The following is a 12,615-nucleotide window of genomic DNA, read 5'->3' as shown; positions in this document are numbered from 1 at the left end:
AGCATGACAATATTAAATTGTCTGTTATGGTACAATGTTGCCTCGAGGGGAACAAACTTTTTAAAAAAATACATTAAAATATTTATTGATATTTTTATTATGTCCATTTTAAGTAGAAAAACACAACAACATTTTTTTCCTTATTGATTTCATCAAGCGTACCATAGAGGGTCTGACAGTTGCTATGACAACAAGTGTGCATTTCCACTCTATGACCACCGTGAGGCAGTAAAGCCTCATGATACTAAATGCAGCTTGGAGACAAGTCCCTATATTCTTAAACTTCAAAATGAACTTTCAGAAAAATAAAAACATCAACAAACACCTGATGTGTTCCTACATATGATGTTCACTGTCTATTTTCTCAAGAGTAAACTGCACAGGATTATTTAGTAACATGTTTTCATATTTATCTTGATTTTATCCGTCTCTTCAATGGTCGAACTAAATGTACACTGTCATTTTATTTCTCTAAGAGAAGGCACTACTGACAGCTGATGGACACAGTTTTACTTTTTTTAAGATACAGAAATCATTCACATTGGTTTTGGAGTCAAGTTTGTATCATTTCAGTTTTTAACCAAAGGTCAAAGTTCAGTAAGTGAAGTTGTACAATAGAGACTTGGTTATAGGGAGAAGGATTTGCTCACATTGGAAGTGTTTATGGTTGAGAAGTCAGTGTGGAATTGATATGGTGCAGAATTTCACCTTTTTTCTGCTGTTCTGTGTACACTTATGGTAAATCAATCAAACCTTTCATTAGAAACAACAGGGGGAATGGTTTGGAGCAGCTTTGTCTGATGAATAAGTAAAAGTAAAGTTTAAGTTTGAAACAATTAATTAAGAATCATCAACCAAGATAGAAAACAGTGTGTAAATCATGTTTATTGGGCTCGTCGCTGGAGAATAGAAGCTTTAGTTAACCTTGTTCACAGGACATTACTGTGGTCAAAACTTCAGCTTCAGAAAGTGGACTTCTCTGTCAATAATGTGCTTACAACTTATTTTACAGTGTAGGGCCTGCACCGTCTTTTGAAAAGAATCTGAATTTTTCATGTTGTGACAGAACAACTGTCCTGTAAGAGTTGTGAGTCTGTGCCCTCTCCCTGTTCCCATGTTATCTCAACGAGTACACTTATGGGGTGAGAGGATAAGAGTCTCAACCTTGTAGCAGCACCCTTCAGGGTTTTGTCCTGGGTCCCCTTTTATTCTTCTCTTTGTACCAAGTCAAGAGGCTCTGTTATTCACTTCAATGCTTTTCTTATCAGTTTTGCAGAAGATGCCCGTCTGGCCTCTTCTTTATCATTGACTGCTGAGTACTGTCCACTAATGAAGGGCAGGAGATGCAGCTTGTAAGCTCTGAGATTAATCAAAGAAGTGAGCCATGCATTTTACAAAACGATTGTTTTTGAAATTTCAGTGGGACATGAACATTTAAAGCTCCTGTGAAGAACTTTTAGCTGAATAGATTTTGGTACCCCCTGTTGATAAAACGGTAGATCTTATCTATATACTAATCTTGTCCTGGACATTCATAGGTCATGTTTTTTAAACCAAAAAATACTCACCCTGCTTCATTTTCACAGTTAAATATATAAAAGTGTAAAAAAGCTGTTAACATCCTTGTTGATACCTTTCTGTGGCTGTTGTTTCAGGCATCATTAATAACAACAACAAAAACACAATCTATTCACAGATTGATCCATATGCTTTTAAAGGTAATAAAGAGTCTGCTGTAAGGCTGTGTTTTCTTTCAGTTTATTTAGTCTAGTTGTTTTATTAGATCACTTGGGACTTTTGTTTTTGCCCTTTTGTGCTATTTTTGGTTAATAAATCAACTGCCTCCTGACATCTTTTTACTCACTACCAGCGCAGAACAGCCACGCTTAAATATCAATTTCAATGTTGACTTACAATCAGTAATGTTACATGAACCACTTAATGAGTCTATATTCAGATAAATGTTGAGTGTTTGGGTTCAAGCTAAGTGGTATGGAGTTGTGAAAAAGAAATCCGGACAGTTCAGAGATGATCAGCAGTCCGATGGCATTAGTCTGTAGTTTTGAAGTTTTTTGCTCAAAGGCAATAGCAGAATGATTTTCCTATGTTTGCGAGGACATCTTGACTCCAGCACTCAGCTGCTACAGGGCTCAGTGTCAGGACCACCTGTACCAAACCAGCAGTGATTTCTACTCTATTATTCCATTAATTTCTATTTCTGTTCCCACATGGTTCTCACGTCTCCACCTGCTGAGGTCGATACAAACACTCCTGGCAGGCTATTGGTTTCACCTGTCACATTGTATTAATCCACCAGGAACAAAGCAGGAAGTTATAGCAGGCCATTTGGATGCAACCCAGTGTTTCTCTGCCTCTGTATTTGTCCTTTTGTCTTGACCTCTGGTTTTCCCACGATTGTTCAGCCACAGGAAACTCAGCCTGTCTGAATATGAAGGAGCTGACCATCTGTAGACACACACACTCACGCAGGTACATACACACACATGAAAATCGTCACACACACACAAGTGCAGTCGTGGTTGGTTATTAGGAAGTCTGTTGTTTTAGTGTAGAAGCAACATAAAGTAGCATCAAATCTACCAAAACCACTTTTAAGTTTCACCACTGTTAGTAATTACTAGTCCTGCTATGACTTTGTTACTTACACACACAATCCCTCATGTATCTGTGGGGTACTTCATTAGCAAAGATTACAACTCTGATGAGTCCAATTTTGTGGTAAAAGGGGGAAAAAATAAGACATTAGGAACAAACATTTTTGAAGAGACGAAGGATATGACACAGATTGATGTTTTGAAAATAATTATTTCCTGGTGTTTTTGTACGCAGATGTTCATTGTCATTGTTTTGGCTGTGTACACTGTCAGTGCTCTGGCACACTGGATTAAAGAGCAGCGACTGAGGTCTGAATCACCAGCATTCAAGCCCATCAATGCTCACACTCATCCACTGACTGTTTCATACAAAGACCTGCAACTATGGGACAGGGCTGTTATCAGCTCTGAATTAAACTGAAAGAAATATGATACATTTTATAGATACCTGAGGAGGAATAAGAATGTGTGAAGCACACATGGCAAAACAAACATTAGTATTATTTAGTAATTGATTTAGTACATGATTTTCAGGTCCAGGAACATGTTCAAAATATAGTACAAACTGAATAAATATTGTCATATATTTTTATATTTACGCAATATTTCTATAGCAGAAAAAACGTATATGTCATATATATGTATATTAGGGCCAGGGAAAAAGAGGAATGAACAACATATCACTGCACTGGCTGCTGTGATGACATTAAAGAATTGCTGGTGCCAAATAATGATATTGTATATTAAAAAAATATGGACACTATAAACAGTGTGTCACTACTTCATGACTCCTCACAGCTCTCATGACATGAATGAGGATAATGTACATGACAAATTTGACATTGGGATAAAAGAAGAATAGAAAACAGTGGAATAATGTTGGACAGCGATGAAGGATATTAAAAGAGAAACCAAGCGGCAACCTCTGGTGTTGAAAGTGAAGCCAATATGAAAGTGCAAAATCCTGCAGTTTGTTGAGGGTCCGCTTGAGGCTGCAGAAGCAACCGAAGTTATACACACCCATTCAGAAAAGCTTGTTTGTACTGTAGAAATGAACATGTTTACAGCCTGGTACAAACATTTTAAATAGGTCTGATTAGCTCATGTCTGACCGGCACACACTGTACGTGGGGCAACGAGCTTCAAAGAGCTTCTAAAGCCCTCAGATGGATGACATCACTCAGGCTTTAATCATTCATATTTACAGACTATGGGAGAAACTGACACCAGAGAGCAGGGAATAAATACATTAATCCTGCATTCTCCAGTTAATTGTAATGTATTATATTGTAGCTTATCCTATCCTGAGTTAAACTCCTATAAATACATTATATCATTTGTCATATTATGTTCTATTAATCTATCGGTATAGAAATGTATTCTTTTTCGGGTGTTTGTAAGCAGGAACAAATGCCTTCTACAAAAACTGATCTAAGGAACACCACTACACACGTTTCTCCCCGATAACCTTCCGTGTTTCTCCGTCATGTTGTTGAGCTGATTTATTTTGTTGCTCTGTTTGTGGTGTGAGTTTGGAACTGCTGGGGTGTTTGATTGTTTGAGCTGCTTGTTTTTCCTAAAATGAGCCGCAGGAAGTCTTTCCTGTTTTGAATACACTATGAATAGAAGAGAAGTGTGTATCCTCGTGTGTGCGTTTGTGTGCGCGATGTCGACAGAGAGACGAAGACGGAGAGAGTCAAATGAATGAAAATTAAACAATAAATACGTTTCAATCTTCATCGATTGTATTGGTAATGATTCAACACACTTTTCCATTCATACAAAGACCCATACGCTTGAGGATGCAGATACAGTGATGCACAAAGTTACTCACACACAGTCAGCTGTTCATTGTGGTGCTGAAGTGCTGTGTTCTTCCTATTTGGTTTCTTAAAACCCTCCTCTTCATCCTCCTCCTCTCAGCCCCAGGAAACAGGACACAGTACACTTCCAGCTTCTGTTTCTCCCACTTCCAAGTGGAAGTAGGTATGTGGGAAGCACTTTTGTTGTGTGTGTGTGTGTGTGTGTGTGTGTGTGTGTGTGTGTGTGTGTGTGTGTGTGTGTTGGCACTAAGGTTCTGGAAACACGGACCTCCTGACCCCCTCATGCTCTATTCTGTCTCACATGTAAAAGAACTGTTTATATCATCAACATCAATCTGACCTGCAGCCCCTGACAAAAACACTTCCACACATGCTCACACAAACACACTGGACCAGAACTACAAATGGGGACTCAAATACACCTGGCTTTCACACGTCTAATTAAAAAAAAAAACACAGTTTCATGTCTCTAAAGAAACTTGCTCACGCTCTGGATCAGTGGACTCAGATGGCCGTCGGCTGAGTGACTCCGAATCCACACAAAGTGAGGCTGATCGGGATGGAGATAAGAACAAACCCCACAATACCAATTGATTTCGACACTTTTTCCTAACAATGTGTAACTGTAAACCATCAGCTTTTGCCCCCAAGCCCACCCGAGATGGATTAAAGTGATGGCATTCCGAAAAAAAAAATAGCTGGAAGCTGTTTTAAGACCATTTAGTCACACGAGACCAAAATGATTTGATTCAGGCTTGTTGTTTTTCCTTTTCCACCTTTCTGCCCCATTTCTCCATATGTGTCATGTGTTTTCTGTGATACAGCTCAACTGCCTTCATCTACTTCTCATTTGCTATAGCTTGGTGTTATTCGCTTCTTATTGATATCGCTCTTTATCTCTTTGTGATTAGCTGTTGTGAATGGTTGAGAAAAAGTACAAAGCAGGAATTTACACGGTTTCACTCAGGAAGCAAGAATCTGATTTGGTAAGAGAAGACATTTTCACAGATGAGGGTATTTTGAATATTTTATTACAAACAACAGTGGAAACAGGCAAAGCAGCAAAAACAACACGTCTAAAAACAGAAGTTAAAAGAGAAACGTCACAGTCGTGAGCCAGCAGACTGCTCCTTACTTTCTCTGATATTTAGTTTAAACCTTCTTACACACAAACACACACTTATATTCACAGTATATACACACATGTATGTTCAGAACAAGCAAACACTAGCTGGAATGTAAACTGGACGACTCAGACTCAGTGGTGGTGGAAGTCCCGGGGCGTCTTCGAGGTAAAATCTTCAAACTTGACGCTCTGCTCAGAGTGAGTGCTCTGCGTGCCGAGCTCTTGAACCCAGCTCCTAGGAAGGCGTACAGCAGCGGGTTCAGGCAGCAGTGTGCGAAAGCCATGGGCTCGGCCACCGCCAGCCACACGCCCAACACGGCCTCCAGGCTGCAGCCGTGGGGCAGCACCTCCAACCGCAGCAGAGCGTCCACAGAGATCCCCGCACCATACGGCAGCCAGCACACAAAAAAACACAGAACCAGTGCGATGGTAGTCCGGACAGCTCTACGCTTCTGCCTCTGACCCCCCAGAGGGCCCCGGGTCAGCCTGGTGACGATGACGCAGTAGCACACGAGGAGGACCAGACCAGGGATCACCAGACCCACCAGCACCAGCTGCAGGTGGAAGACTGCGACCCAGAGAGGAGCGTTGTTCTCTGGGTAGAACCGCTGGCAGACAGTGGCCCCCTCTCCCCCTTCCTGGGTCCGGGCGAAAATCAAGTCCGGCACTGCGAGGAGACAAGCGGGCAACCAGGCACCTTCAAGAAGAAAAGAAGATTAAAAAAAAGAAATAAGACAACGGAGGGGAAAACTGTGTAATAAAGAAGACGAATAAAAAGAACCTTGATAGAAACACTCACCCACATAGACCAGTCTGTGTGCCAGAAGCTGCCTCAGCCCACCCGTGTTTGTGTCCGTGGCTCGCACCACTGCCAGGTAGCGGTCCAGGCTGATGAAAGCCAGGATGAGCACACTGCCATACAGGTTGACTGTGTAGATAACATGAACACCAACACAAGTGACTGCCCCGAAGCGCCAGTCAGCCAGAGCTCCATCCACGGCCCAGAACGGTAGTGCCAAGACAAAGAGGAGGTCAGCTGCAGAAAGGTGGAGACGATATCGGTCTGTGAGGCTGCACTTTGACCTGGAGACAAACACAAGGAGACCCATTATTGAGATTTATTTAAATTACACATAATCAACAACCAACCCGTCACCTGTCTTCTTACCTGCGTTGGCAGCCGAGCACCACCACAACCAGGCCGTTCCCTGTGATACCCAGAGTGAAGATGAGGGCGTAGACCACAGGGAGGAAGACCCGCTGAAGGTCAGTAGTCATCACGTGCTCCACATTACACGGCTCCTCAAAATCCACACCAAGGTCCCCGGAACCAGAGCCTGAGCCGGTGTCATTGAAGTCGTCCTCCAGGAAGAGCTGGTGACAGACGAAGAAGATGACGATGATTTAGGATGAGGAGTGAAGATGGAACATGCCAAAAATAAATTCTAAACTAAGCATGTCAAAATCCTCCATACTTTTCCGTACCATTCGTTATAAACAATGCAATCTATTTTATTTTTATGGAAAATAATGTTGAAAAGTTGAAAAATAAAACTTCAGATCTTCATACATACTTTTTAACAAAAAGCTGCTGTGAGAGACAGAGACACTGTCTAAGTTGCAAAACTACACTGCCAACATATTTGGGTAATTAAGATAGTGTGACCAAACTGACCAAAATTGGGTGCCTAGGACTTGAGATTTTGTTGCTGTGGTATCATTGATATTGTGTGATATTTGCTTAAAAATACAATGCCAACCCTTTCCTAAACACAGATTAGTGAATGGACTCCAGGTCTTACCTCATAGTACGACATGGCTGAGGTCCCTCTGCTGTGTGGATGAAGTGAAGCTCAGATTTCTGTCTGCAGGGCTTTTAACCCTGTTCATGCTCCTCCCCCAAACTCTCCACACATCTGTGTTCCTGCTGAAACGTTTTTCCTGTTTTCGAGGTGTCAGGTGCTGATAGTGGTTCTATCACAGGATACTCTGTGTGTGTGTTTGTGTGTTTGAATTGTTTTGGCCCTGAGACCTCTGGTTGGTGATTATCACAAACTATTGGCAATAGGAGGCCTGCAGATGAGAATCAGACAATGTGTAATTTGTTTTTTAAGAGCATTTCTCCACGCTCTGTTAGATCAGGACAAGCAGCAGGAGTTTAATCTCCAACTCTATCGCGAGGGAACTTGTTTTTTTGCGTCACTATTTGAATTGATGCATGTTTGCATGATCATACATGAGAGGCAGACACAGAGACGCAGGGAGAGATAAAGGAATGTGTGATGATTATCATTTATGTTCTAGTAACACCAAGACTCCTTTTATCTTTCAGTGTCATTCAATCATGACAGTTCGTGTTTGTGATATAAGTCTGTCACCCCTCTGGAGTAAACTAATGATGTTTCAACACCGGTGTATTCAGGAGCAACCCTGCATATGAACAGAATGAAATAAGAGACAGATTGAGAAAGACAAGGATACCAAACTGAATTTCAAAGATGCAACATGAACCTCCAAGCCAGTAAACTGAAATGTGACTTTAATGTGCCAATTGTTCACTCCATTTTCTTATTCTGTCTTTACAAACCATTCATGTAAAGAATGGTTATTTTAATTAACATATTTGTAAGTCTATGGTTTGTTGGATAAATCAAAAGATGGGGTCTTATCTCACAAGTCTTTCTTTACATACAGCTCTTAACCCCTCACCCCTCACCCCTCTGGGTCACTCAAACCACAACATGCAGAGCCTGCAGCCCATTTACATACCTATAGTGAAGGAACAACCCCCCACTGCAGGGTGAATGTAAAGAAGTGATCGAACAGAAGCCACTAAAGGAGCAGATGGACTGCTTTGAAACGACTGACCCGGAAGTGCTGTGTACCACTTCCAACAGGAGTGTGAAGGAACTTGTTGTGTTTGCCTCATTGTCTTAAATGAAGCATGTTAACATATATTAACATTACATTAACACACATGTGAGGAAGACACAGAGACTCAGGCGCAGAAATGTGTGATGATTGTCTTTTTCTGTTCTCTTAAACACAGAGACCCCCTCGTGTCTTTCACTGTCATTGAACCAGGGCAGTGGGATGTCAGTCTGAGGATGCATTGAGAGGCCGTTTACACAGTACTGGGTGATCTGTGACGAGGGGACACCCTTTCAGTGCAGTACTTTGCATTAACAATGCGTCTTCATTGAGTACTTGAGATCAGAACTGAGCGCTTTCACAACACATCCTGAATGTGTCGTCGTTCTACCAGACAGGAGGCATCATTGTTCTCCTCTCTCAGAAGCCGTCTCAACTGGGAGCTGTGTAGGATGCATAAGAGTCTCCACTACAAAAGCAATGTGGATAAATGCGTATGTGGTATGGGCTTCCTCAGGACGCATTGGGGTGTGTTCACACTTAGCATTTAGGCAATATCAGATCAACCAAGTTAGTTTTTATTTTTATTTTGATATACTTAATTAACCCCTGAGGGTAAATTCAGGTTTACACTGTTATTTTTAGGGACATGCTACTCACACACATGGGCCCAAATCACACGCATGTACAAACAGGACCTGTGGACGTTCATTAATGTAGACATGTCAGAGTGGGGCTGCTACACAGGGAGTGCACCAGAGCAGTTTGGGAGTTCGGTGCCTTGCACAAGGGCACATCGGCACCTCTCCAGCTACAAGACCAACTCCCATGTTGAGCCGGCGACCCTCTGGTTCCCAACACAAGTCCCTACGTCTGAGCTGCTGCCGCCCATGTTACTGCAGGGTGTAAACAGCCTGTTAGGTCTGATCACTCAGGCCACATATGGAGGTGGTCTGGGACGCATTTGTCCACATTGGTTTGGTAGTGTTAACGCTCATGCGTCCTGGCCCACATTAAGGACTCCCCCCTAAGTGACAGGATCTTAAGTACTTTACATACTGAGACAACATTGCTTCCTCCAAACGTATTTGAAACATATTTGGTCTTTAGATGGAAATAATGTACTGGTTCTTATCGGCATGTGCGGCAGGCAAGTGAGCTCCAAACACAGGTGGTCAGTGGAGACACATTGTTAATGTAAACGTGAACGCTCTTTCTCCAGTGCTGTCCACTTGAGGACAGATCCCTGAAACCACATGCTGGTACCTGGTCTAAACAGGGGCTGACTGGGAGGTGCTGTGTACCACTTCTTACCTGAGTGTGGATGAACTTGTTCTTTGTATCGCTGTCTGAAATTACGCATGATCGTGCATGAGAGGGAGACACACATAGACGCCGGGAGACGAGGAGGAATGTGTGATGATTATCATTTCTCTTTAGCAGAAGGGCTCCTCAATAACTTTCACTGAACCAGGACAGAGTACGTTTTTTGTATTAGTTCGTCACCTTGTTGAGAATAAATAACTGTTTCAACACAACACTTGTAGGAGCACATCATTTAGGGTACTACTACTTTTGAAGTGTGATCCTGGACTTTAAGATTTATAATGACTTGAGCTATTAAAGAAAGCTTTGGAGAAGACAAATATATAAAACCAACTTTTTATTTGAGTTGCATCACACACCTCAAAGTTGAATTTACGACTAGTCTTACTCCTTGTTCTGCTTTCAAGTTGGGCCCATTTAATTTTTTTAAATGAACACAAAATATATTTTAAAATGTTAACAATTTGATCAGTCTGGTGCAATAGGGCTATGTGCAATCACACCAGCACTTTAAAGTTACAGGCTCCAGGGCAAATGAGCAATTACTTCACAATCATGTGCACTTTTGCACTTTAATACTCCGGCACTTCACCTCCCGTAGCAACACTTTAAGCATCACATTCACTTTGTACTGATTTGTTCTGAAAAACATCACAAAGCCCCTTAATATGCTTGTATAAATGTGTCTGTGTCAACTAATGTAGAGTTTATGTTGTTGGGTTTTTTTCTTGTCATTGTGGTTTTATGTAAATTTGTGTTTAACACCATCCTGTCAAGGGACAACAGATGGAAATCAACAATCTGGTATTTACATGTTTATGTTCATTATTATGGACTGTAAAATGAATCTTTTTAAAGTTTTCATTTCTTTTTTGAATAGCAGCACAGAGATACAGAAGGAGCTCTGATTGGCTGTTTACATGAGTCTGACATATCAGAGCTCCAGTTGCTCTAAGGATTTCACCTTATTTTCAGTTGATAATCGATCTTAGTATAACTCATTTGTAATCAAAATCGTAAATGGATAAAGCAAGAAACTAATCAATTGCAACATGGAATACAAAAGGTAATGTGTTATTTGAGCCAGACCAATCAATTGGCCAGCCAATAAGTGACTATTAATCTCCGATATGCGCAGATATTACTAGATTTACTCACCTGTCAAATAGCACATTGTTTGAGTTTAATTATATTACACCAGCAGTTCTCTTACACCTGCATAGTTTGCTGTTTAAATTAGAAAAAGAATTACCTCTCTCCAGAATGTCAAGCGGTGACACACATTCATGTACAGTTACTTTCTAGTTGAGTGACCAGCTTGTCCTCATTACATCTTTTCCACAATTGTACAATAACTGCATTTGGGTAATCAAAGCAATAAATGTGTGTGCATATATTTATCTAGTAGATCGGCTCATATGAAGGTATCAGATTTTTTCCCCTCCCTTACATCGGTATTGGACCCCAAAATCCCATATCAGTCTGGCCCTATGTTTTATATTATCCAACTCTTTTAGTGAAAAACTCAAAAACTGAATTTCAATGCCATTTCACATAATCCCTGTATGAATCGATAATAAATAAACTCCATATTCCTCATTTTTCCTAGTTAGAAACTAACAATTCTAACTTTAAATCCCCCTCGTCCTCTCCCAACACATTAATCCCAGAAGTAAACAGAGACATCCTCTGACACACAGCAACACTTTCAAACCTTCAGACTGAGCCTCTTATCTCTGTCTTTTTTTCACCCCCTTCCCCCACACTCTCTACTATCAGCACAAACATCTCAAAAATAACATTTCTGTGTAAAACCCCTACAAAAAGAAACAAAACTTCCTGCTTCATCTTAAACATAATAGTAACATGGTAAAGCTGCTTCTTGAAAAGGAGCCTGCACTGACAGATATAGTTGGGGGTAATGCAGCTGAAGGTTTTGTATGAGTGGTCAAGTCATCTCTGATATACAGGAAGCAGACAGGTGTAAACAATCCCATTGATTAAAGCCTGCACCCTGTTTAGATGTAGCCTGCTTTGTGCAGGGATTTGTGGAAACTGGGTTGAAATGATTGCTAAAATAATTTTAACAACTTTTCCTGGAATAAAGTCCAGTTCGTTAGAATAATGTGAGAGCTGGGCCCAAGCATGGTGCACTTCCTTGGAAGAAGTGTGCTTTGGCATGGTACAGTTCATGCACAAGCACAGGCACACAATGTGTCAGTAAAGTAGCTGTCATGTTCTCCGTGTTCTCTGATGTGTGGACGCGGACCCGCCTTTCTTCTAAACTAAACACGCTTCATAATTACTTTGAGACATATGTGTGCTGTATTTCGACGTCATGTACAAGAGGTAACCGTGCTCAGGCCCAGTTAGTCCTGGAGGAGCAGTGTGTGAGTACAGGCCAGGGGGGGAATGGGGAGGGGGGGCAATCGTGCTAAAGCATGGTACAGGGGGAACTTTGCCTAGTGTGAGTACGCCCTGAAGAGTTGAGTACTTCACACTGTCTGAGAGGAAATCGCTTCAACGGGTCATAAAGACTGCAGAGAGAATCACTGGCTCTAACCTCCCCTCCATGGACACACTGTACACACAGCGCTGCAGGGGTGCTTTTCCCCTGCAGCGCTGTGTGTAGCATCCTCAAGGACAAACAGCACCCAGCTCATGCTCTGTTCAGGTGGAAGAAATCGGGCTATAGCCTGCGACATCACAGGCCAGAGAGCATCTCCACCCACAAGGCCCAGAGAGCATCTCCACCCACAAGGCCCAGAGAGCATCTCCACCCACAAGGCCCAGAGAGCATCTCCACCCACAAGGCCCAGAGAGCATCTCCACCCACAAGGCCCAGAGAGCATCT

At 41.8% G+C, this 12,615-nt stretch overlaps 1 protein-coding gene across 1 annotated transcript; it reads right to left on the bottom strand.

Moving 5' to 3' along the window:
* Positions 1-5,451: 5,451 nt before the first annotated feature.
* Positions 5,452-7,469, bottom strand: LOC132978785 (C-X-C chemokine receptor type 4-like). The gene is made up of 4 exons (XM_061044096.1): positions 7,367-7,469; positions 6,733-6,938; positions 6,364-6,647; positions 5,452-6,261 (listed from the first exon to the last, which is right to left on the bottom strand). Exons 1-4 carry the CDS (start codon positions 7,379-7,381, stop codon positions 5,666-5,668), a joined length of 1,101 nt encoding a protein of 366 aa, XP_060900079.1. The 5' UTR covers positions 7,382-7,469; the 3' UTR covers positions 5,452-5,665.
* Between the last annotated feature and the right edge of the window lie 5,146 nt (positions 7,470-12,615).

The sequence above is a fragment of the Labrus mixtus genome, chromosome 8 (genome assembly GCF_963584025.1).
Source record: "Labrus mixtus chromosome 8, fLabMix1.1, whole genome shotgun sequence".
Taxonomy (NCBI): Eukaryota; Metazoa; Chordata; class Actinopteri; order Labriformes; family Labridae; genus Labrus; species Labrus mixtus.
This window is presented reverse-complemented; position numbering and strand designations above follow the sequence as displayed.

Coding starts and splice junctions, on each gene's coding strand:
- LOC132978785 (XM_061044096.1), bottom strand. Junction 6,648..6,732: donor GTGCTCGGCTGCCAACGCAG/GTAAGAAGACAG, acceptor GTTTGTCTCCAG/GTCAAAGTGCAGCCTCACAG. Junction 6,262..6,363: donor ACACAGACTGGTCTATGTGG/GTGAGTGTTTCT, acceptor TTCTTCTTGAAG/GTGCCTGGTTGCCCGCTTGT.